Consider the following 27,651-nt stretch of genomic DNA (forward strand, 5'->3'; position numbering starts at 1 on the left):
TGGAAAAGCATGTTGAAGCAACACAGGCAGCACATATTGCATTATAACATGATGGTCATGAGACTTCATCATGAGCAAAGAAGGTGGGTTGGAACCGACAATGTTGCTCAGGTTAGATGAAAAGCCCGAAGGAAGTTTCAAGTCTTTCAAAATTTGGAAAAAATGTTTTTTCTCATCTGCATCTAAGACATAGGAGGCCTTTGGTTTTTTCTGCCTACCGGTATTTAAGTCCTCTTGCATCCACAAACTACTGCGGATGCCCTTCATCTTCAAATCCTCTCTAGCGACCATTTGTATCCTTTGTTTTTTCAGGTCTAGGATCGGATACAATATATGCTTTCGAAACATTCTTCTCATCGTGCATCACATCAACACAATGTCGAACTTTATGATTTGGCCAATATAATAGCTTAAACAAAATGGATCTCCTATAAAACCTTTTGTAACTTCAACACTATCATCGTCGTCGTCATCGTCATCATCATCACTATCATCATCATCATCTCTATCAACAACATTTACACTCCCATCAACTCTTGACCGTTTGGAACCTTTTTGGATCTTACCAGGTACATATTTAACGCGGTTCAACAATTTATCAACATCTGTTCCTTTAAGACGTGATGGAGGAAGGTTAAGCTCTTGCTCCCCATTGAAGTGCTTACTATACCTAAAGATAGAAAGTGTTAGAACTGCTTATTATACCTAACTTGATTATCTAAAAAAAACAATATTTGAAGTGTTTACTATACCTAAATGGGTGATCTGGATCAAGAAACAAACGGTAGTTTGTGTACACAATCTTCTTACTACAAGGTAAACGCTCCGAGGGAGTGTTATCACCACAAATAGGACATGCTTTATAACCATGTGTCACACAACCCGGATAAGTTTCCTAGAGCCGGAAAATCGTGTATCCCCACATCAACATAGCTCTCGAGAGTAAAGTGTTCCCTCTTGTGCATGTCAAGCGCGGGGACTCCTTCTCTCCCGCTGATCCAACTCATCAAATAGTGGTTCAAGGAAAACATCAATGTTAAGTAGTCGGCCCTTCGGTCCAGGTATTAACAAAGACATCATCTGAAAGTCGGATTTCATGCACAATGAAGGTGGGAGATTGTATGGCACTAATATGATAGGCCAACAACTGTAGCCAGTTGATTGAATGCCACGAGGATTGAAGCCATCAGTTACAAACAAAGCCAAACATTAAGCCCTCGATGGCGAAATTCGGCCATTTCTCTTTAAATTTTGTCCATTGGACTGAATCAACAGGATGTCGCATATAATCCCATGAAGGTGTTGCTCGAGCATGCCATGTCATTTCCCGTGCTAATGATGGTATCGTATACAATCGTTGGAGTCGTGGACCTAAAGGAAAATGTCTCAATACTTTTTAGGCACTTTGGATTCCTTCCCTTTTTACCCTCCACTTTATATCTAGATGATTACGCAATGAGGACATATCGTCAAATCTTTCTTTGTCCCATAATACAAGATGCAATTATTCTCACATGCATCGATCGCGCTTTGCTTTCATCCCTAGGTGCATCAACATTTTCTTCATTCTTGGCCCACTTTTCGGTAAAGTATTTTCTTTTGGCAACCAAGTTCTTAGCATAGACAAGAGTGCACTCACACTATTTCGGACCAACCATACTTGTTTCTTCAAGTCATGAAGTTCTACAACTGCAGATAGAGTTGTCACAGGGACCCTCACATGAAGGGTATAATTTTTCTTCGGCTTTACTTTTGTATTCAAAGATACTTTTTACCCAAATCTGGTTCGGGAACAAACGGTTGTTCAAAATCAGAAATTTGATCAAGAGCCCCTCCATACACATCACCCCTTACACCTTCATATGCGCCATAACAAGCATCAACAAGATTCTCTAACCCAAGCCCTCTATCTTCAATGTTTTCATCTTCAACTATGTCTACCACGGGATACTTGATTGTTTTTCACCATGTAAGGACCATATAGTATAACGTTAGATCAAAACCATTTTGAATTATATGCCTTCGGACTTAGTCAAAACACCAATCTTTTCCCATTCCGACATGTTACACAAGGACAAGGACATGTTGTCAACCCTTCATATTTTTTTGCCAAATCAATAAAACTAGCTACCCCTTCCCTATAGGCGGTGCTCACTCGGTTTGGTTCATGAATCCACTCTTTTCGAATCGGCCGTGACATTCTACCATTATGTAGATACAAAGATAAGAAAGAAAAAAGAAAGATAACTCGAGTTAGTTAGTTAATTTGAAGCAATCATAGATGACTTAACACTATTACTACCAAGCTCAATTACTTGTCGGGTCTTGAAAGATTTTCAATAGAAAGACTTGACAATTTTTTTGATCGAGCAACTATTCTACCAACATAAATCACTATTCTACTAATAGAAATCGGGAGACAATGACTTCAAAGTTCAAAGCACATTCATAATCAAACTATGTCAAACGTCAAAGTATTCACAAAGTAAAATAACACTATACTGTCAGTAAGAAAATTTAAGACCTGCTTTCGTAAAACATTTAGATCAGAACTTAGACCAACCTAAGTTAGGAAGCCAGAATGTTTGAATTCAAGCTACCATGACTGAAAATGGATACAAAAATGTTGGAACACTAAAGCTTGGGATTCATTATACTTGAACATTTTTAGAACAAACACATATTTTAGTGTTTCAAACATAGGGTACTCAAGATTATAGGACCAGCACCACCAGTCCACCACTATGCGTCACACAGAAAAAAAAACAATTAACAAAAGCCAAACAAAACCCCAATGTCCTAAATAGATATAAATATTAAACAATTCAGGCACAAATTATGAATTATGAATGGCAGAGAGAGAGTGGGGTTCTCAATTCTCGTTTCTAAATCTGATGCGAATTGGGTGGAGGGTTTCACTCTTTCAGAGAGTTGAGATCGAGAAGAAACCCGATGTCTTTCGAGTTTGACGCCTGTGCAGAACACGTGCGCTGATTTCAATTTTTTATTAGCTAAAATATTTATACCTTTCACGCCTATATGCCATCACTAATTTTTTCTAGAATTTTCTTAAAAAAATTAAATAACCTTTTGATTTATTGTGACGCTAAAAACCGACCGAATACTGACGCCTAATTGCCATCACAAATTTTCTGACGCCATTTTGGGATCACAAAACCTCAAAAGCCTCTGTCACAAAAATGCAGTTATGGTGTAGTGAAAATATACAGAAAACTTATCTCCTTGAGAATGCTTTCAAGCACAATAATCATAGACATGGTATGATCCCTCAAGCAACACCTTTGTTCATGATGGCTCAAAACTCCAAATTTATGAGTATGAGCTAATGAATATCATCGACTATGGATCATGTGCAAGAAGACACCCTCAAGTATATTAAAAATGAGAAAGTTCAGAAGTTACAGGAACAAATTCTTATGATGCACCAGTAAAACTTCCGTGAACACGATCTCAAGTACAATCTACAAAGGCATAAGATTAGACACAACTTTGAAGCACAATTTACAATTTCATTATAAAGGTAGACCACAATTCAGTACTACCAACAACACATAGATTAGACACGTGCATAACTCTCGACATGCTCGTGATTAGCCCCCATAAACTAATTTCAGGTTCTTGGGTATCAAATATAAAAGCGTGATTAGAACATATGAAAAATACAGAACGAGGAAACAGAGAAAAAAAATCCGCACTCGAGAACTCACTCAGATAGCTTTACTAATTAACTGTTAAGGCAATCTAAGTCATCGATAATAAAAGCAACGTAAACTTAAACACCTACAACTAGGGGTAACATAAATAATGAATAAGGTGCCTCTAGGACCCATCATTTAAAAAAAAAAATCTGTTGCTAATCTAATGCCCTAAGAATTACCTTTTGTTGTTGTTGTTGTTTCCCCTTAGCTCACTCACTTGTCTCTTCTAGTGGAAGATCCTCCAATTGTGTGCTGGAATCCAACTATAGTAGAACTACTGTTTTGATGCATAAACAAGAATTCCATTATTAGATCATGTCAAACCTTGCTGGAAGGGAAATCGTGTAAAATAGCGGCATGTTAACTCATTCACCAAGAAAATTATAAACCCTAGAAAACGAAATCAAGAATTGCAAACCCAAAAACCCAAATCGCGAAAAAAAAAAACTAATCTTTATAGAAACTGACCTTAAAAGATCGGAAAGATGGTACCTTTGTCATAAGATGAAGATTTTGAGATGAACAAACTACCTCTTCTAGTTCATTTTCATCAAAACTTGGAGAAGATGAACGGAAAACGGAGTGGAATTGAATTCATTGAGAAAAAGTGGAGAAGAAGATTGAGAAAAGTGGGATGGGGTTTCTCTTATGTGTTGAGAAGAAATCGCAAAGATTGGATTTTGACGCCTCTTCCTTCATTACACCGCCAAACCGTGATCTGTATTTTTATTACAGTGATGCCTCCTTGCCGTCACTAAGTTTTCAACAAATTTCATAAATAAAGTAAAACGAATTTTTAGATTTATTGTGACGCCAAACAACAATACTGACGGCACTTTGACGTCACAAATTTTCTGACGCCTATTTGGTGTCACAAATTGGGAAAAGCCCCTGTCACAAAAAAGCTATTATGGTGTAGTGAGCATTAAGAGAGTTGTCAGCCTCTTCCTCTTCATCACTGAGCTCCTCATCACTCAAAAACATAACCAATAAGCAATATTACATATCAATAAAACTACATAACTATAGAAAAAGGCCGAGACAATAAAATATTATAAGTAGTTAAACCATTATCCAACAAAACAAGAACACCATAATAAAATCATAATGTCTATTACAAAAACACCCTACTAAAATCATAATGTCTATTACACAATCATAGCAACGATTACTCCACATCGTTATCTACCCACATTGCAATTGACAACTCATCCCTAAAATTAGTCCACCCAGTAGTTAGGTGCATATCAATATTCATATTTGGAGCATTAAGAGAGTTGTCAGCCTCTTCCTCTTCATCACTGAGCTCCTCATCACTCAAAGTACTGCTAGGATATTCTTTTCGCAAGAATTGTGTAATGCACAACATGCAAAGATTACCTTTGTGTGTGTCGTAGGGTCGTGGAAAGTTGTATGCCTTGAATAAGCAAATCGCTTCTTCAAGATACCGATTGCCCCTTTAAACAACATTATGCAAGGACGAATGGCGAAAGTTATATTGTTCTTTATGATTTTCAGGTTGAACTTTAGCTATCTCTCTAAGATGATACCGCACACCACAATAAGGTGTGAGAAACCCTGGCACTAAAGCGAACCCAACATCCGCAAGATAATACTTACCATTTGGAAGAGTACGCTTATGCCCTAGACAAGACACGGCACTCCTCAACAACCTTCCATCGTGGCAGGATCCCTCCCACCCCTGCAAGCACGTATGTGAATCTCATGTCAAATGTGCAAGCTGCCAACACATTTTGGGTGACTTGACCTTTCTTGTTACGATACCTAGCCTGTTGCACCAATAGTAAATTGATTTGAAAGTGTATACCATTAACCGCACCCACCCACCGCATCCTAACATAAAAAACTTGATTAAGATTGATTAAACTACCAAACTTTGTAAAACCCTAAACCCAAAATCATCCTAACCAATTTCCCAAAAGTTGACTCACCTTGAAATAGCAATGCCAATGATGTGTGTTGGAACACTCGTGAGGAGAGTTCTCAGCGGTAGCATTTCTTACTAACTCTCTGAATAAACGAAGGAATGCAGCCAACACAACATGGAAATAGCGATGTACTGTTTGTCTCGAATGGAAGAATTGAAATGTTTCATTCCGATTACGCATGTCATGCCCAACTCTGTTGAGAAATAGGGCCACTGCTCTTCCACCGTAACATGTCTGCTATCAGCTAGGCCATGACCATGCAAACAAGTGCACAATCGACAAAACACTGACCCCTCAACTGCTCATGGCAGAATCGGTCAGTAGTTGTATACATCCTACATAATACAATTCTCCGCACTTTATCACAATTCGTACGAGGAGCTCTAGTGAGAGATGGTGGAGCCCTACGCCTAGGCCTATACCTCCCCATATACCTTCTCCTATACCACCATGTCATTATCATATGGGCACCCATAATTATAAGTAGAAATGCCACTAACCTACGCTCACATTCGGTCATCATTCTACAATACCCTCAACAAATAAAAAAATAATAAGGTATACAAATTATTAATTGTGTGTCAAATATCCACATATCCAAAATCATATATCAAAGTTCTTAAAATAATAAAATAGAGATAAACAATTTAAATATTGTTCAACAATAATAAATCATATGATTCCTAGAACCTCAAAACAGTTTGCATTGAAACCACTCAAAATTATAAATCATAAACAGTTTCATTCCAATTGTTCAACACCCAAACTAGCTTAGAACACCTCAAAAGTTGAGTTATATTGGAAATAAGAAATAGTTTACTGGTAAAAATTTACATTCTATAACTAGTGTTTTAATTTGTTAGTTATCCTATTTTTGTTAGCTTAATACCTAATTTTTTTGTTCAACACAAGAATCAAAAATATCTTAAATTAGTAAACCAAACACACAACCAACTTCACCATTTCTTTTGAAACAAAGTGCAAAATGCAACATTACTAATCAAAGAAAGCTAAACACAGCCTCATAGAAAATCGAGAAAAATGAATATACCCAATGTCATACAAGTTAAACAAACAACATGGAACATGAAAACAAGAAAACAAGAAAACTAACCATTACTAATGAACGAAACACAATAACTCATGAAGAATTTCAAAAATCAAATTGAATAAGTCAACCAAACACAACCAACCCACCATTTCTACTTAATAATGCGTACCTCAAGTGTCGATCTCCAACAAATCCTCCAAAATCAGTTATATGTAAATTGAAAATAAATAAATAAAAAAAAAATAACTATGAGGGAGAAATAGAGAGCGACCGAAAGAGGACAACAGATGAAGAGAGAGAGAGAGAGAGAGAGAGGAGAGAAGAGCGATTACCTCTTGATTGAGAGCGAGCTTGAGAGAGTTGAGAGCGACTGTGAATGAGGGCGAGAGATGATGCGATGGTGGCAAATTTTTCTTGCCTTAATGGGAAAATTTCGACTGGCAAAAGAGTTTAGGGAGGAGGTGAATTCTATTTTCCCACTTCTAGTAGGAAAATTTCATGTCTAGTGTTTGTCAGTGCCTTTAAATGCACACAAACACTGGTAAATAGTACTTCTGGGAAAATACAGTTTGCCACCCCCATTTGGCACTAAACAAACATAGCCTAAATAAAATGAATGGTAAGTTAGTCCTTGTTTAGTACTTTAGTCAGAGGCAACTATTTGTCCTTATTGTTTGAAAGCATTTAAGCCTATGCCGGGTTGTTTATACTACTTTCATGTCTAGTGATGATGTTTGGTTTCACTTTATGTACCTACTCATCCTATATTCATGTCATGCATATTGTTTATTGAATTTTATTATGTTGACCTTGATTTAATAGTAATTGATCTAAATATAAAGACAAGAGTTGGGTATATGATTTTGAGTTCGTCTACCCCGAGGATATCCTCATAGGGACGACATCCGAGACCGTTGGATCTCGGATCCAATGGTCCGAAAATCAAAAACAAATTCACATTATCTCTTTTCCTTTTTGTTTTTGATTTTCGGACCGTTGGATCTCGGATCCAACGGTATCAGCACACTCATCCCTATAGGGATATCCTCGGGGTAGCCCAAATCTATGATTTTTCCTATGTTTAGACAAGTATAATTTTTTTTTTTTTTTTTTGAAATATCTAGAGGGTTAAGGCAAACCCACACCGTTTATATTGAAGGACCCTAGCCGGAAGACTTACATTGCTCGAAGGTTTACATTGCCCGAAGGGCTCAAAAAAGTTATTTGAAAGAGACAAGTATAATTGTTACCCTTTTAATTTGAGTATATTGTTTCAATATGTGTGAGTCACCTAATATGAAATTTCGTTAAATAGTATTGAAATATCAGTATAGTTGAACTTGTATTTTTCGTAGTATGTTTGTCATATGTTTGCAATGTTGGGTAACGTAAAACTAATAAGAATAATTGGTTAAGTAGAGACATATTACTCAACCAGTTGATAGCATGATTTGATGTGCTCTACAGGATCTTTTATGAGGACAGTTAGGGGCAGTGGGTAATTTTTCCAAAACCATGTCAAGTAAAAGAGAATCTTATAATTGATCATTACAATTATGTGTTCTTGTTACGAGTAGATTTAGTATTCATTTTGTTTTGTTTACTAGCTTCATGTTATCACATGTTATATTAACACGTATATAAGTGTAACAATTAATTTTTTTGTTAGGATTATTGTGCAATTTGTAGTGTACTTGTTGGGCGCAATAATTTATTCCCCTATTTATTATTTTTTTACAGGTGAGCACGATACAGCACGTGGAGTGCGTTCTTAGAGTCTTGGCATGATCTGGCGTCCAGTCAAATCTTAATTTAGTTATTTTTGTTTTAAATATTATTTTTTTTTTGTTTTAAGAGACAAATTCAGTGTCAAGTTATTTTTTTTCAATCAAGTTGTAATAAGTTATTTATTCAGCAAGATTTTGGTATTTTTGACAATCTGTAACTTTTTTCATGTAGTCTCGAGATATATTCCTGGAAGTTAGTCCGGCCGGCTAATAACCGGAAATGTCACATGATCTGTCCAATAATTAGTCATTTGAAAAACTTGAGGAAAATAAAAGAACACGAGGTACGCATAGAAACAATATGACAGGACATTTATTAATCCATCATGTGGATTGCAATAGAGTTCCACATAAAAAATCGCAATTTCTAGTCCACAGCTAAAGATGGGAAGGCAAGCCCAACTCATCAGATACATTCACCACCAAATCACCAATGCTTGGTTTACTTTGGGTCTGAATAAGCCACATAAGTGGGTATGGCAGAGGTATCAAACCCATTAAACTTGGATCCAGCACAGGCTGTATAAGCACCCACATTTGGAAAAACAAGCCAATCGTTTACCTCAAGCTCCGGCAGTTTGTAATCAGTGAGAATTGTGTCAAGAGCATCACAAGTTGGTCCAAACACAGTCGACTGATACGTTTTTGGCCCATCACAAGTCGGGTTAGTAGAATCTGATTTGCACGCAAGCGGTGTTGCAGTCACAGTTGCATGATCAAACAGTATACAATTCAGAGACCCGTATATACCATCATTGACCCAGTATTCTCTCAGTTCACCGCGCACACGCTTTCCAATAATGCAGATCACCAGTGTAAACGATGTTTCAGCGAAGAACCGACCCGGCTCAGAGATTATTTCTAAACCGGGTTCATTTCCAAAATAGGATTGTAGAGCATCTGTGATTGTGATGGCAGCATTCTCAAATTGTGGTCCAGCAACAAATCCTCCACCAATATTGAGGGTACGCAATTTAGGCATACCTAGTTGCTCTGCCGTATCAAAAACCGACTTTGCTGCTACAATGGCACTACGGTATGCCTGGGAGAATGTTGTCGCGCTGCCCACGTGAAACGACACCCCAGTAACAGGGAGTCCAGCAGCATGAGCAGCTTGGAGAAGTAGAGTGACCTCTTCGGGCAACGCACCATACTTAAGTCCTAGTGGACATCTAGCATCCGCATCATCTCCAGCCTTAATACGTAACAACAATGCACATTTAGGGTGCCATTTTTTAATCTTCTCAATTTCACATTGAGAATCAAATGTGGTTAGATTGACCCCTACAGTGGCTGCATACTTAATATGTGCCTCAGCTTTGCATGGATTTGCAAACACAATCTGGTCAGTATTTATGCCAAGGGCCAAAACAGCCTCAATCTCAGCCTTGCTAGCGCAGTCAAAGCACACACCCAGTGCCGCTAATGCTGCAAGAAACGTGGGCTCGGGATTGCATTTAACGGCGTAAAATGGTCGAACAGTTGGTAGGTTACTGCTCCATTGATCCATAAGACTACAAACCACACCCAAGTCAAGTACATAGAAAGGATCGCTTACCTCTTGGTTCTCTGAAATAATGGACTGAATAAAACCAATCATCCACCCTTTTGCTACGCTGATCAACTTCTTTTTCCCTTCATGAGCCTTTAATACAATCTGGAGGCTCTCGGAGTGTCCATGTCTTGAGGTTGTTCAGAGCCCATGACAAGAGACCAAAGCTACAGTATCAGAATTTAATAAAGCGGGTAGAAAAGAAGACCACTCCTCTCTTCGGTGGCTCTTCCTATTTTATTTTATTTTATTTTATTTTTATTAGTAACCAGGGTTTTTATAGAGGTCCCTTACCCCTTTAACCCTTTTTTATAAAATACCATCTGCGTCCTTGTTTACAACTTCCCTAAAAATGTCTAACTGAAAGACGTGTCCTTTGTTTACAACTTTCCTAATATCTCACTGAAAGACGTGTCTTTGTTTACATCTTTCCTAATGTCTCACTGAAAGACGTGTCTTTGTTTACATCTTTCCTAATGTCTCACTGCAGTGGAACTATCAGACATGTCTAGATGAGCTAATTAGGACATTACGAATTTTTAAGCGCAATCAGTCGTCAAATTTTCTCAACGAACTAGGATCATTCTATTGGCTGCTGATATTCAGTCATATAGCTGACCTAGAGGTGGCTTTCAATCCTTTCATTTTACCAAGTTTGTTCCACGAGTTGACACACCAACAGGGAGACAAGCAAAACAGTCCAAAATGAGAGTATCAAAGAAAAAAAAATGCAATATTAACAAACTTAAAATTGAAATAAGAACGAAAAGAAAGCAAAAAGAATCAGGAATTTGATAAGATGTTCAATTGAGAAGATGTTTATATATACTGTACAATACCCTAATGAATATAGCACAAATCTGTCACCGACGTAATGGAGCCTAGAAGTAGTCATAAAGTCCTGTGATCCTTGTTGTGTTAAGAAAAGATCATCAGTGGTCTTCAAGCTAGGATGCAATCAACCTTGAGGTATCTTCAGTTTTAAATTTTTGAAAGCAGCAACTATATCCACCTCAAGGCCGCTGAGAAAATCCCAATAAATGATTCCAAAATCACAACATGCCATCTCAATCACATAGGACAAGAACAGATTATAGCACACCAATCCCTTACAGGAAGCACAGGAGCATCCCCTAGAACCAAGGCATCCACCATATATACATTTTGCCAAGGTTTTCATGTGATACTGCTTCAGCAATCAAGCGACGCGCCTGGCCTTCAACAGCTAGAGGCAACGACGGAGCGGCTCCAACACCAACCACAATTCCTTGAAGCCGTGCTTCTATGTTGCCGATGGCCCTCTGCAATTTACAAACATCAGTTACAGTTACTAGTAATATATGGCACTTTCATAGTTATTTATTTGTGAGGCACTTTATAAGGTCTTTAGCCAAATAAATAGTTGTGTAACTAAAGTATAGTAATATATTTCTTTTTAATTAGTTGTGTCCCCATGTCCCACTTCATATTGGTCGCCGTGTCAGACACCGACACGTGTATCTGCCTCAATGTGACTTAGGTTAAAATATGGCCAACATGCTAAAGTAAATCGAAACTAAGCAACTCGCTCATTTATGTGGCAACTTGCGAAAAGTTCACCTGATGGATAAGCTGAAATTGACTCCTAAGTATTATTGGCCGGATACTAACAAAATGCTTGAATTTACACTAAAAGTAGTATTACGATTAGATTGAAAAACCACAGAGTACTTCAAACCTGTGCGTGGGGTTTATCAACTTCTACTCCACTGGACTTGTGAGACTTCGTCCATTCTACAAGAGGATCATGGATGAAAGTTTCAAGGACGCTCATTAACGTCTCCCTGTGTGTCCTAAGCACTGAGAGTGTGATCTCACAGACCCTTAAGAAAATTCCCTCATATCCAGTAATTCCCAGGCCATCAATCATGTTCTGTTAATCCAACAAGCATTACTTATGAGCACGCATTTTTTCAAGATGCACAGAAGAATCAGATACGTTGTTGTATTCGGTTTCATCTTCACTATATAGTACATACCTGGGTTAGTCTGAAAGGCACCAGCTCTGGTTTCTCCAATTGCAGGCCTCTATCAAATAAGCAACTGAAATCGACATGAACACAATCACCAGTGGTGGAATCAAAGAGGATATTCTCACCATGCCTGTCACCAAGACCCACAATATGCCCAACCATGGACCAAACAGCGGTTGTGTGTGCATAAGCAATTCGAGCCCTGAACCAAGCTGCTGGCTCGGAAAACATGGTCACGAACCAATTGTGAAAGACTGGAGGGAACATTCTGGCATCTTGCCACCCTGACATTGGTCATATATCCTCTTAATCAGAGGGTTTGTTTTCTGTCTATCAAACTTTCCATGAGTTATATAGATGCCTTGGAGTATATGTCGGAGTCCACGGGTGTGTGGGACCCACTCTACCATACCGCAATCCTCTGTAAGTGGGATTACAGCAAAGGTGCGAATGTAGAGCTTTCTACGACGGCTTTCAGGATACTTTGACAAAAGACGATTAACCATAGCCATGAATTCCATCATGCGTGCATCTTTCCTCAGATCATCTTTTGGTTTGCACAGGAACGGATGTTCAACACCATCATTACCAATAAAAATAACCTAAAAGACCATGAGAATAATAGAAACTGCAGTTAAGGGGAAGTAAGTTTAGACAATCATTTTAAAGAACATAGGGATTAACAAATAATGACATATTCAAATACTATAAAGAGAGAAGGCCACTCTACAGTAGCATTTTCCCATTTTGCCCCTAAGCCCTTCTAATTATTACGGTTGTTATTTTATGAACATTTTGTAATATCTTGCATAGGTGGAGGGTAAAAACGTCCCACCAACGGAACTTTTCGACTCCACGGACATTTCATTTTCCCGTTTTACCCCCACCCAACTATTGATATTACAATACAAAAACACTATAAAATGAATTAGTAGATTTTTATATAAGGGTATGTATGTCATTCAAGTATAATATGCTTTTCTTTATACACGTGGGCCTCATAATTCGCCATCATTAGGCCACTTTGTTGACTTTTACACGACACGTGTAGACAAACCAAAAAACAATAAAAAGAAAAAGCCTTTTTCCATTTTCCACGTTTGTCTCATTTTCTTCCTTGTATTACACTACTCAGGCCGAGTCCAATGGCTCTCTATCCTTCAAAAGTGGAGAGCAAAGCGGTGGTTTTTACTCTTTATCCTCATTTTACTCTCTGTAATATTGAGGAATGGAGAGTGCGTTCTGCACCAGTTGAAATGGAGTAAATTGAAAAAAAATCACATAAAAAAACTTAGATGTCATTTGGCGCCGGTTGAACTAGAGTGGAATTGCATGTGTCCCCACCAAACCATTGAAGTGGGATAATAAAGTATGACGGTTTCAAACTATGTCAGTTGAAGTGGCGTAGGATGTCCAAACCATTCAGTGTAAAAAACGTACTCTCTATCCTTAAAGTAATTCTGAATCCATTTTAGAGATGCAGAGTGAATACCATTAGACTCGGCCTCAATACACAATATACTTGATAAAGTGAATTAAATTTAAGGGAACCGTAATTATAAATTTTGGTTCCTAAAATCTCATTACTCAAGTGCATAAATTACTATAGGCATAGACAATTTTTCGTTTTCCAATTTTACCCCCACCCAATTCTTGATATTACACCTACCAAGTACACATTAGAATTGAAAATTAAATATTTTTCTTCTTTTTTTTGCGTACTATGTAATGAACCCATCTAAATAAAATTATATTATTTAGTTTAAATACATAAATTCATACATGCATTTGTATATATCACGGTCATATCGTCTACTATATAATGAGGTGCGAGGGAGCCAGTCGGGAAGCCGTTTCTTCCTGTCTGTTCGACCCCATTTTCTTTTTTCTTTTTTCTTTTTTATGTGGGCCATACATATAATAAAAGATTGTTTTTTTCTCTCACACGGATTCCACTTTTTTTTAGGAAATGTGCATAGCATACAAGTGTGAATTATCACGATCATCGACTGTGCACAGAGTACTAGATTATGTAATAAAAGAAATAGAGGAAAACAAACTAATGAGGTAGCACAAAGTGAAAAAGTGTCGCATACTCTTCCAGACACAAGAATTCCAAGAAAGAGTCCATGCGAACTCATGTAACAAAAGGCCCCTGCATTCATTATGCAGTTCTGACCATTAGAGGAATGCCAATTACCATTCTTTATCAAGGAAAATTTTCCATTTGCCCCTTAAGCTTCTAATATGCAGCAAATGAGAGCATTCAAGAAAGTACCCCTAGACAAAAAAGCTCTAGCATGCCACTTTTGGAGAATATTGAGAACAGAGGATAAAGCCAGTAAATTGGAAACAAACTACGAAACACCTCAAACATAACAAGCAGAGAAGGAGATGGAGAAATAGAAGGAGAAGAAAAAGTGAAAGGCTTTGCACCTCTTAAGATTTAAATATACTTATGGTTTGTTTAACACGCACTACATTACAAAATAAATAAATAAATCATACATATTTCTTGTAGGATGACAATGATTTACAGAGCTGTCAACACAGAAGAAAATCCAGGTTTCAATTGTAAAAGAGATCTGCACAAGGGTGGAACTGAATTCGTTGGAAAGTAACTGAATTTTTTTAGTATCGGGACTGGCATGAGGAATGCTACAGAAATACAATTGTTCAGCACTACTAGGTTATGCTATCTACTTTTACAAGAAACAAGGGTTGGTGCCTTGGTGGTATCTGTACACCACCAGGAGCAGGACGGATGAGCAGTACTAGATAGCACAAACATAACAAATAGCAGTGTATTTTCTGTTCTACATTCTTTATATTTTTATTAGTCACATTCAAAGCAATTGTTACTGTTTGCACGTAACGATTCTCCATATCACATTTAGGAAGGAAGTTAGGAATAAAAATTTAAAGCAACTAAAACACAAATCATTAGTGGCAGCAACATCTTACTTTCTTGGGTCGCTGAAGTGATGAAAGAATTTCAGCTTCATCTTTTATTCCTGATATAGTAGCAATGTCTGTGGCTGAGAAGATATCAGATCTGAGTGGATCGGTCATATTTGCATCAAAACTCGGTAAAGAAACAGTAAGAGCTTGTTGGATAGGCATTATTATTCCAAGAGGCATAATCCTTTTCAAGGCACTAAACTCAGTTGCAATGTTAATTGTCCTTGCCTTTGGCTGGCCCGGATGGAAGCAAAGCTTGATGAGATGCTCGATCAAGCACGGAAACTGCACAAACAAATTACTTCCCTCACTCCCATGAGCAAATCTTTTACGTGCAGCTTGTATGATCTCAGAAGCTGCCTCACGTCTTGCAGGAATTGTCGACTTTGAAACTGCTGCCATAATCCAAAGAGCTTGCTGAGGAAATTCTTGAAGAACAGAAGTGATGATGAGTTTGACAAGCCGGACAGTTTCTTCATTCTGATGACAAATTCTAGAAACCAACTGAGGTAGAGCTGTTAGCCACTGATATTTAGGCAAATCCTTCAGGCAGTCTCTCATGATGCTCATGACCTGCAAAATTATTTTAAATTTTGACAGATATAACATCAAGGTGTCAAAAGAACTTGAACCAAATGAAAACAGAACTTGCTCAGGCACTGAAATCTCTACCTTCTTATGGTGATTTCTTAGTTCTGATGTTGACCTCATTCTATTATATACACTCCCAAAATCAAACCATAGAGTTAACAACCTTGGAAGTGCCTGAAAGAGATTTTTGTGGCCCCTTTGAAGCCCTTTAGAGTAATATAGTAGAGCATCAGAAAGATAAGACCACCACGCCTTTTCCACAGCATTAGTGGTTGTTAACCTAGACCCTGGTCCAAGGTTCTCATCCTGCCTCTTCCGGGCATCAACAAGCAGATCATCACAGTACTTGGCCATATAGAAGTATGCTTTCTCCCACATGGGCAGCAGGTCCCTCACTCTTGAATAAAGACCTAGCACATCCTCTTTTTGCTTCTGGCCAGTGTAATGAATCCATCTTGAATAGAGGAGGAGGGTTTTAGCAACATCCTTGTTTTCATTTGAAAGTTGGGTAGCACAAGCGAACGGCGGATTCAGGGGCACAAGTGAACGACTTGTAAGTGACGAAATTGCAGCAGAGCCTACAACATCAACAGGCATGTTCAGAAGTGATTGCTGCAGTTCTGCAAGAGCTCCATCAGTACGTCTCGTACTCCAAAGAAGCTTAGCTTTCTCCAAGTGAAAGTTCGTTGCACCAGATGACTGGGCTTCTAAAATCGCTCGATTAGCAATCTCAAACTGACCAGCAGATCGACAGAGCTTTGCATATTGAAGCCAGCAACTTCCTACATGAACACCAAGACCACTGGCACCAAAGACCAGTCTCCGGAAAGCCAAAAGTGGCTCCCTTGGCCAGAGAGACGGCTGGGTAAATCTAAGTCTATTATCCCAGTCTTGTACTACCTTCAGAAAGTTTGAATCGTCAAGATGGAATGACTTTTCTAAGAAAGAATCATTCACAAGAATATTATGAAAGTCCTCCAGTTCGCGTAACATATGGAGCTTTACAACTAGGGGATAAGCACGCATGTAAGAATCCATACCGGCAGCAGCCAAAGGAGCGAGCAAAGCTTGTTTGGAATGTGCAATTATCTCGGCAACTGATAACTGGTCTTTCTTCATCATTGCCTGGAGAATCTTAGCCACGTCCATGTCAAAGGAAGCAGTACTCTCAGAGCTGCTACAGACTGGACCTTCTTCATCAGCACCAGCAAGGTATTCATCCATCAGGTCCCACCGCCCAAGCCTCCAAGCAGCTTGCACCCCTTGCATGCACCAACTTTTCTTGTACTGAGGAACTCTTGAGATTAACCCATCTACATGAGTAACCATGGCCTGAAGATGAGACATGTTTAATAAACAGTTGAGGAGATCTGAATGCCTCTGGACCTAATTGGGCTCCATCTGCAATGCCTTCTCACATGAAGTTTGGACTTGCCCAGTTGCCCGCTTTCTTGTTAATTAGGAGCTGGTCATGCAAGCTTGATGATCTCCTAAGATGCGCCAAGCCGGAGAGACCATCAGGTTCATCCAAGCCACTATATAACTCCATCAGAAAAGAAACATCTTCATTATCAAAGATGCCACTTTTCTCAGCTGCTGGATTGAAGGATCCAGATTTAGCCAGCACATGAGACTCAAAGTACAATAAAGACCGTGCAAAAGCCTGACATCGGAAGGAGGCCCTGGCAAGAGTAACCTTTGGAATCGCAGACAATAGCTCAGAAACATTACTACACTGCAAGAGAAGCTGATCAGGACCAGTCAGAAGATCCATAGTTTGACCTTTTGCTTTAGATAGCTGGTGCTTAGACACAGCAGACTGTAGAGATTTGGAAAGAGCAACTTCTTGCTTGACATCATCTACCCATTGCCCGAGATTATCAAGAAGAGTAAAAACCGCTTGGATGCAGACTTCACTATGCCCCCCGATAATTCCTGGAACTGTTGCTGCACTGTTCTCCGATGCAGCTGCATTGAGGACACATAGGATTTCCTCAGTTATGCCATGGCGTGCCTCTGCTGTACTGTGGCAAACAGCATTAAGAACTAGATAAGGTAGCAAATATGTTGCTGTTTGCATATCATGGCGTACTATACCCCGACACGCAATGAAAATACTTGCACGAGAACCAGTTGCGTGTATGGTCAGCTTTCTAATCCAAAAGTATATCCATCTTCTAAGCGACATCGAAGGCCGATAAATGGGTCCTAAAGATGTGGAATCAGCCACATTTGGGAGTTGAAATCTCGACGTAAGGCATGGAGCAATTATCTCTTTAACATAATTCGAAAAACGATCCCACAATCTCTGGCCTCTTCTATTAATCTTGCTGTTATCATCAACATTTCCACTCCCAGATGAAAGATTTTTCACCGCTTCCTTTCCCTTCCATGACTGAGATGATGAAGCTGTAACAGATTCATCTAGTGATGCTTGACACTCAGCAATTTTTAGAAGCTCCTGTATAGCTAATGCTGCGGAATCTTGGATAATGGTATCAGGTGCAGCTCGAAAAGCCCTTGCCAAATGCTTGTGGATCAACTCAAAGATGAGATCATCATCGGAGCATTCAATTTTAAAACGTTGGCAAGGGACTCCTTTAACTTTTGCAGGGTCCACAGCTCCAAGTGCTCCAAGGCAATCTGCACATACCAATTTCAACCGCTGGCCTACTGCAGTTCTTGATTCTTCAGAGCATCCTCTAAGCAAGGATGTTATCAAGGAGCTCAAAATATCCAAATCTGAAGCCCCTTCCCCAAGGATAAGGGTTGTAACATCTTCCCGCCTTACATTCAGCAGTTTGCTCAACTCACAGGCCACCATATACCTCACATTCAAGCTCTCATGGTTCAGACCATCATCAACATCTCGCAGTTGATCTCTTAGAGTCATTGATCCCCTCACTTTTTGTATAACATCATTTACTCTATGTAAGACAGGAATGCTTGGTAAAAGAGGGAGCTCCCTGATGTTCAGCTTTAAGAGGGACAGATTCTTAACTACAAGTTCTTCCAGTATCTCTACAACTTTGTTCAAATGAATAGAAGAGTTTTCTTTATATCTCTCCAAGAAAGGGATGAGAGCTGCAAATACTTGAGAGATCACATGTTTAGTGCTTGAAGGTGATACCTTCACTAACTGCTTGATGAAAAAATGCAAGACCGACAGCGCTTCAATTTGGAGGGTTTCTTTTTTAATTGAATGCATGAGAAGAACCATGATTTTTGGCACATAGGTGGCAAGGTGAGAACCCATCATTTCAATCAGCATCATTATACGTTTCAAAGCTTGTTTCTGTAACATGAGATCCTCAGCGTGAAGCATTTTCCGATCAATACTGTTTAGAAGACCAAAAAAATGATTTCTCAGAAAACCTGGAAGATCATTGCAGTCCGTCAACTTTTTCGCAACTTCTTGTATCATTTGAGGAACTCTTTTTAACCTGCCATACATAATATAAAAAAGATGGATAGTAGTTAATTCAGAAGTGCAACAGCATGATGACTTCTATCATTAGAGAACTTCAGTATAAAACTTTTGAGGACGACTTGTATAAGTTATGTGCAAAGAAATCGAACTTGTTGGTAATTGGTCCACAGAGTAACAAAAATCAAAGGGAATACACAAGACATACACCAAGTATGGTATTACTGAAAACCTTGTATAAGTTCTTTACTCCTCATTGACAACCATTTCCAGATATAACCTTTTAGCAGATTCTTTCAAACAAAAATTAATAACAATTATTTAAGGGGGAAAAAGAAGAAGAGGGGGAGTAAGAAATAGAAAAAGATTTTCCCAAATTCTGGGCTATTAGATCGGTGATTAATCGCCAAGTAGTCGCTACTCGGCCAATCCGCCTTGCCAATTAATCCTCAATTTAATCGGAGCTCAAACATCCCCGCTTTATTCCGACTAATCAGCCGAGTTCCCGATTTAATTTAACCGATTTGCCAATTAATACTCATTAAGATGTTTTAATCTCCTTGAGATATAAAAAGAAAAGTTGATACGGTTGTAAATTGCTGTGTTCTTTCTATTCAAATCAAATTTCCTATTAATTGTATGATGTATATGCGTTATCTAGGGGAAAGCAAAAAAAAAATTTGGGACAATAGCCCGATTAATCCAGACTGGTCCCAGATTGACTAGGCCTAGTCGCTCCTGGACCGACCAGCTATTGAATTCCAATTTAACTGCCTAGCCCAAATTCAAGCATCAACTTAGTAGAGCTGAAGAGAGAAAGGGGATGTAACCTATTGTCGATGTGGTAAGATTTTGTGTAGTCTGTTAGAGATCAAACCAAAACCACACTAACTCAAAGCTCTTGGAGATTGTTTTAAATATTTACCTCTCGTTGGTTTCATCTGAATCACCATCATCCAGAAAACATATAAGTTCATCAAGAAGTGCTGGTAACGCAGCTCCAAAAATTTCTTGGTTGTCAGAACCAGTTTGCACCTGGTAAAACTGCAAGGCAGAGAGCTCCTCTTGCTTATTAGCTCGAAGAAGAACAAAAGCAAGTACTTTAGGCAGCCAATTTACTATCAAAGGCACTATTTCCATATTTAAATGCTTTGCCAATTCTTGTATGGTGATAAATGCTTGATCATTATCATGCTGAGAGACTACAAGCTTGGGAAGAACAACAGGAACCATATTCTTGACAAGTTCCTCTGTTTCAATACCCAGAACAGCCTCTGCGAACTCTCTGATCATTGCTGGTCGGCTCACAACCCTAGCACATAAATAATCAAATAGATCATTCCTAACATGAACAACTTTCGAAATAAGAAGATCAAGTCCCCCTTTAAGATGGTAGTGGCATGATCTATGAATCAACCTTGACGCAGTCATTCTTACAATAATATGAGGACTATCAAGCTGATCAACTAGTAGAATAAGTGAATAAAAGAAAAGCTGCCCATGGTAATCCCTGACATTCATAATTTCTGCAATTGATTCTAGAAGAGTTTCATATATCTGAGGATCTTGAGCTCCTCCCAAAGCATGCTTCAGTATGTCCAAGAATCTTTGTTCTTTAGTTTTCTCTAATGCTTCGTCATCTCCAAATAAGCCATTTAAAATGGGGACCTCAAGGAAGCAACTGATCTGTGTGCAAAATGCTTCTCTTATATTTTTCTTTTTGTGAAGCAACAAAACTTCAATACATTGAATCCATTGCTTCCTTGATTTGAGCAAGATATCTTCAGTTCCATGCATAAGCACCCTAGGCAGGGTTTCCACACAGGCAAGTTGAACTTCTTCTGATGACTCATCATAGAGAAGATTGAAAAAGAGATTTTGTATCTTCTCCAAATGGCAGGTTGAGCCATCCACCATACTTCGTATGTCAGGCAGACACAAAACTTTTTGACACTTATCGAGATCGCGCCCACTTCTTTTATCACACTTTGGACACCAGAATCCTTCGGAGAGAAGATCCAGTGCCTGACTCTGTTTTTCACAGGTCCCATGTAGATACAATTCACATGAACTCTCATCAAAAGATCCATAAAGGCACGCTAAATATCCAATAGAAGAAGCTGAAATTAACAAAAAAATATATGGTAAATGGTAGAATATTATTAGTGGTCTCATAACTGAGTCGGTTTTTTCACAAGGATCTTATGTCTACCATCCCATCGAAGGCCTTTGATATCTTACATAACAGCAAAGACCAATTGACATTAAAGTGCTCAAATAGTCAAATCCTTGTTTTTCAATTAAATTGTTAACTTGCTCTAATGTCAGCAAATCTTAAGAGTAATAAATTAAAATGAAAAAACAAATAACTCACTTACTCTACTCTTTTCAACAAATGTGTGAGTGCACCAAGACCAGAGAACAAGACAATTAATGGCATAGAACTAACAGCTTCCACTCTAACCTCTTCAACTTCATCATGAAGAGCCAAATCAAGGACTTCAAGAATATTTTCGATTGTCAATCCGACACTTACTTTAGAGAGACTTTGAACAGAGACATTTTGTCATGCATAAAGAAACAGCTGGAATAGCCACAAGGGAGTGAGTCCATGGAATCTTTAGCATCATGGATACAGAAGATGCATCATTGCGTTTGATTTGCAAAAACCTACGGTCCAGTGGAAGTGAACCTGCATTGAAGTATAAGGATGGAATAGTGCAAGAAGTAGAATACAACACAGACTAGTGAGAAATAAAACAAAATATCAAGTTAGGATGGTCCTCAAGGATTGGCCGCATTACTTAGTGACTAAGTTGATTTTTCTCGTTCAGTAACAAGAATTACAAATATAGATTTCTTTCTTTCATGTTTCAACTTACAAGCATCAGATCCAATGAATCTGTCTTTCCAAATTTCGTGAGAAAAAGAAGGCCAGTTGTAGATAGAGGTTCAATCTCGTCATAATCATACCACATAACATAAGTAGTAATCCGAGATATGTATGACAGGGCATATATGACACTATAAGTCTATGACAGGGCAATAGAGATATTGGTGACTCCATATATTTCAATTAATTGAGTTGATGAAATTACTATTTTGTCTACTCTCTTACTTTGCAGATGCAATATGCTGTGAAAAGCTTTCAAATAGTTGGATATGTCAAAAGTGATTGAACTGCTTTTCTCTGCCTGCATGATGTCAGTCACAGTTAATCAGAAACATACTTAGCACTCAAATAGTTGAAATTCTGAAAATTACAATATACCTGCTTACAGATCAAAGGCATCCACGCATGCATCTGCTGGAAAATGCAAAGCGACAGATCTGTCGGTGGATAGTTGCAAAAGGCAAGGGAGAGCATACTAAGAGCAGTTAAGGCAGTTTCAGGCTTCAAATGATTAGCTTCAGCAATACCAGGTTTTAGAAGACCAACAAACGATAAAAGCGAGCCCCCAATATAGTCCACGTAATCTTTGTCCTTTTCAAATGTGTACAGACAGGGAAACTCAGACTTCTTCCGAGGATCAGCAGTGGAAATAAACACCTCTTCCCCTATCTTTTGGCGCTTACTTTTCAAACTATCGAGGTTCTGAGCCATTCTCTTTTCCCCAAGTTTTAAGCTCTCGATTATCTTGGTACTCGACTTTGAAAGACCGTCAATACAATAATCCATGACACGCTGCCCAACGAGATTAGGACCAAGCATGTCGATGGTAACTTGAATGCAACCTATCAATGGATAGCAGGGGCTTGATGATAAGAGAGTAAAGAGAAGTTCTGGATGCCAGATTTGAGGGGGGCAAGTTTTAGCAACTCTTATATATGCATTGCACATTGCAACCTGAAAGCATTAACCAGCCATATTTTTTCATACCTAGTTTCCCGAATACTACATCAACTGATGAGAGAAGTGCACTGTAGTAAGGGTAATATTTTTTTGCATGGGAGAACTCTTATAAAAACAGTTCGCTTTTCTTAAAGAATTTTCACAGGATGGAAAATTCCCTCTTGAATTTTCACTTACCCATGAGAATTCTCTCATGAAAGTTTTTTCGAGCGTGGAAAATATATTATAATTTATAAATGCTTCCATTCTAATGAGATTCTCCGCAAGAAAATGACATTTACCCATGAAAATTCTCCCATGCAATAAACATTTACCTTAAGCTCCAAACTGTCAGTACTCAGCAATGATTGAGAAAACACACTGATTAAGTCGGTAGCTGTGAGCTCAACAACATCATCCGAACAACTAGAGTGCAGTGGAGCAAGGCAAGCACCCATGGAAGAATCATAAACTGCATTTCTGCAACATAGATCCACTACTGGTAATCAACAACAACCAAAACAACGATTAAGAAAGAAATCCAAGTATTCAGATGGTAGCGATAAGTTTATTGGTAGACCCTCCAACTGGTTCCTTAACGATATATCAGAACACGCCGTGCACATGCTGAAAGGGAGCGACATTGCAAAGGTTCCACTCACTACTTTCTTCCCAGTGTAAGCTGGTAGACTGTTGAAATTATTAATCCCACATTGGGAGTCTAAACCCTAGCCTAGCCAATCAGTATATAAATCCTAGGCCACTCCACTCATCACCAATTGGTTTTGAGTTGAATGCCCATATTTAATTTGATATCAGAGCTGGCTATTTCTCTGGCTCAAACAGCCCATGTTACTCCACGTCACCCGTTAATCCAAGTCCACATGTTAGGCTTAATTCATGCCACACATGAGGGGCGTGTTGAGATTATTAATCCAACGTTGGGAGTCTAAAGCCTACCTGCTAAAGTATATGAATCATGGGGCTGATCCACTGATTACCAATTGGGTTTGAGTTGGATGCCTAAATTCAATAAGAACATCAAATCATGTAAACAAGTTATGCATTATCTATGTGACATAGCCACTAGGGGTGTGCACAGGTCGGGTTTGGGTCTAAACCGAACCGACTCTATCGGTTTATATTTTTTTGAAACCGAACCGAACCAAACTAATTTCCAACCGAACCAACTGGGTTACGGTTTAACCGATGTTAACCGACCCAAACCAACCGGTTTTTTACATATTTTTAAATTAAATCAATTAAATATATATATTCTAATATATATTATATATAGCAAGTCGGTTGGGTCGGATTTGGGACTAAACCGATGACTGAACCAACTCTATCGGTTTTCAAATATACTTAATCAAACCGAACTGACTCATAAACATAACCAACCGGTTCGGTTCGGTCGGTTTTGTCGGTTCAGCCGGTTTTATGCACACCCCTAATAGCCACTTCATATTTTCAAAAAAAAAATCCAATGCATACTTGTGTCAGATACACACTAACATAAAACAATATTTTAAACCCCAAAAGAAGAAAAAAATGAATAGGAAAGAACAAAGAAATGAGAAATCAGGAGAGAGAATTAGGAATTTTATTCTTCTCTAACTACAATTGGAACAAAACAGAAGAAGAGTGAAGTGGAGATCTCCATCTAATTCATGGTTGCAAATGGACTATTTAGGATTAATTCGAAGATAGCTAAGCTAAGATAAGCTAGCTGGTAGACAAAATAAATTACATTTTAAAACGGATAACACTATGAGTTGGGATCAGCTACACTGACTACACATGATGTTGATTTCACTTTGGAACTTTGCTTTTAACTAGAACCTACTCAGAACCTCGCTCCTAACTAAATGGATACCTGCTACCATATGAGACAAACTCTTGATGGAATTTAAATGTGATAGCTAAAACGGTTAAGTTAAACACTTTCATAGATGAGATTAAAAAAATTATAACAAAGAGTCAATGACTTATTCTATGTATAACTTTATATCTATAAACCTGAGTAATTTTCAATCAAATTATACTTCTAAAACCTATAACTTCAGAAATTAAGAACACCTATCCTGTTTTGATCCTTCATACTTGTTATAAAAAGTGATCTATAAGTAGTTGTGATATGACAAGTGTAACAGATCACCTTTTTTGTTGCTACACATGGAAATTGTAGAGTATCTTGTCATAATAAAGAAGAAAGAGATGAGAAGCAAATAATTAATCAGAAATTAGAGAGAACATAGAAATCATTCTCGTATACGAATTTATTGGTAAAGAAGCTACCAAGCTGTTTAATAATTTTACTATAAAAGGTGTTAAGAAAAAATTCTGAAAAAGAATATAAAAAGTTAAAAAAATCTTAGTAATAATGAACTTACAATCTCTCAGATCTATCATCTATCCTACCAGCAACTCCAGCAAGGCATTCTATGTTACACACTTCCAATTTTAGAACACATAACAGAGTAATAGACACACGCCAATCCCCAGGTCCACCACTCTAATACGACATATGGGTATACATTAACAAGGAAAATTTATTTACAAGGAACATGTATTCAAAATTTAAAATTTTACCAAAACTATTTAAAAATACCAATTTTACCTCTACCAATTAGATGGATAAAATTTTACCAAAACTATTCAAAAATACATCTTAATCTATGTTACATGGACACACCATATTTCAAAAATAATCGGTGTCGGATACGTATCCATGTGTCCGTATCGGACACACACGGACACATATTGTGTGATATACCTTAGTTTTTTATATTTCGCCGTGTCAGACACTCCGTATCCGTGTCGGATATGGACACACATGTCCGTGTCAATGTAACTTAGATCTTAATACATACCTGAATGATTGATGTTCCTTCTCATTTTGGCCTAATATACATAATATTGTCCGAATAAGGTTTTCACGAGGAACAATTTCGGCATCAATTACTGCTGTCGAGATACATGCAAAGTCGAAACATGCCTTTGTAGAAAAACAAACAGTCAGAATTGAATAAAATGTTCGTTAAGTCCAAAATTTTGATTTACAAGAAACAGAATACCATTTCCGGTTAAGATGCTAGCTCACCATATGCAAAGTGGCATCTCCATAGCATAGAAGAGCACATGCAGAAGAGACAAAGGATGCATTGATAAGACCTTCCACATACAGAGTTCCTTCAGTCAGGCATTTGCTCATGATTTTAATTGTCCAAGTGGCAAAAAGCTGCCACCTCGGTTTATCTGTGATGTCAATCAAGATGCCAGGGCCATCTTTCGGTCTACAACATTCTGGAAGATCACTGAATAAATGTGGACTATAGATAATTCCGTTGAAGGACTCACTGAAGCATTTCAAGGAAACCTTGGCTGAAGCTTTACCGCTTGATGTGCCACAGGATATTGATGCTACATAAAGAAGATCTGAAGGGAAACAAGGCTATAAGATTTATTATGAAGGATAGATGTGTGAGAATTCTGGAAGGAACAAATAGAAGTGCAAAATAAGAGCAACAACAGTTCTGTATAAGCAAAACTGCAGAAGCTTTAAAAAGTTATCAGGCATATGTTTACAAATAATGAAACCACAGTTGATACGGAGGCTATTTGTCCGTTTCTAAAGACACCATGTCAATAAATTGATGATGCATTACAGTTTTGAGAAACAAATAAGTAGGAACGTGTAAGTCACATTGACAAAGATACGCATGTCAGTGTCCGACACGGCAGCCTATATAAAGTGGGACACGAGGACACAGCTAATTAAAAACAAAACTACTTTTCTTTAGTTACACAAACATTGGGCTCAAGACCTTACAAAGTGCCATGAAAGTGGCATATCATGGAGTTGTAACTATGATAATATGTTATTTTCTTAGTCTTTTAGAGTATGGAAGAAACCAGTTTGAAATCGTATTGCACAACGTGTCCGTGTGTCCGGACATAAATTATTTGAAGAATATGACGCGTCCATGTTACTTAGTTGATTAACATGGCTTTGAGTGATCACACATACTAGTATGACCTAAATGATACATTTTGACAAACTAAAACCACAGAGGCAGCATAAAGAGAATAGCTCCAAATTGATGGACAATAATGCCAACTTTCTTCACATTGATTGTATTATGCCAATGTTTAAGTTTAATGACAATAGTGGTTTCAGACAAATATTACGCACCTTCAACTAACAACATGCCATCTAAGAAAAACTGGCGGAATGCTTCTCGATCTCCTGTTCTGAGCAATGACAAAAGTGATCCAACTGTCTCAAGTATCACTTCATGCCGAGAACTGAAATAAAATTGAGTCGAAGTAAATCATCCCAAACACTTACAAAAGAATGTCGAAATATATTAAAACCTTACTAAATATCGGCATTCTATTACCAGATTGTATGGTTTAACAATACTACCTACATCACCTCCAAATATTTCTTCTCCCCAATATACCCCTTTTAAAGATATGTTCTCACTAGTAATAACTTTAATAATATAATATATAAAATTGCCATGGTAAAAAACACCAGGGAAATTTCTAGCAGTATGAGATAATAACTTCAATACTGCTATCACTTCTCTCTCATTAGCTACAAAACAAATAAAAGTAATATAAACAAACTTACAAGGGCATAAATGGAAATGAAAAAATAAAATAAGTAAAAGAAAATGAGAAGAGACCTGAAGGGAGAACTTAAGCGTGGAGAAGATTAGGTAAAACGGAACGGAATCTGATTTCTAGTGGTTCGTTATCTTC

At 38.0% G+C, this 27,651-nt stretch overlaps 1 protein-coding gene and 1 pseudogene across 1 annotated transcript in view; both read right to left on the bottom strand.

The window, feature by feature from the left end:
* Positions 1-8,776: 8,776 nt before the first annotated feature.
* On the bottom strand, positions 8,777-10,285 carry LOC147491235 (ornithine decarboxylase pseudogene; annotated as a pseudogene).
* A 542-nt stretch (positions 10,286-10,827) lies between these two features.
* LOC147491236 (serine/threonine-protein kinase ATR-like) overlaps positions 10,828-27,651 on the bottom strand; it is a 75,914-nt gene continuing 59,090 nt past the window's right edge. The window contains 16 exon segments of the mRNA XM_086564573.1: positions 10,828-11,359; positions 11,776-11,970; positions 12,077-12,336; positions 12,339-12,672; positions 15,035-15,604; positions 15,704-17,054; positions 17,056-19,065; positions 19,975-21,169; positions 21,363-21,607; positions 21,609-21,741; positions 22,168-22,243; positions 22,321-22,896; positions 23,217-23,361; positions 25,755-25,879; positions 25,985-26,319; positions 27,077-27,189. Of these exon segments, the coding sequence (XP_086420699.1) occupies positions 11,192-11,359; positions 11,776-11,970; positions 12,077-12,336; positions 12,339-12,672; positions 15,035-15,604; positions 15,704-17,054; positions 17,056-19,065; positions 19,975-21,169; positions 21,363-21,607; positions 21,609-21,741; positions 22,168-22,243; positions 22,321-22,896; positions 23,217-23,361; positions 25,755-25,879; positions 25,985-26,319; positions 27,077-27,189 (7,831 nt within the window). The 3' untranslated portion in view covers positions 10,828-11,191.

Source organism: Coptis chinensis, chromosome 6 (genome assembly GCF_015680905.1).
Source record: "Coptis chinensis isolate HL-2020 chromosome 6, ASM1568090v1, whole genome shotgun sequence".
Lineage (NCBI taxonomy): Eukaryota > Viridiplantae > Streptophyta > Magnoliopsida > Ranunculales > Ranunculaceae > Coptis > Coptis chinensis.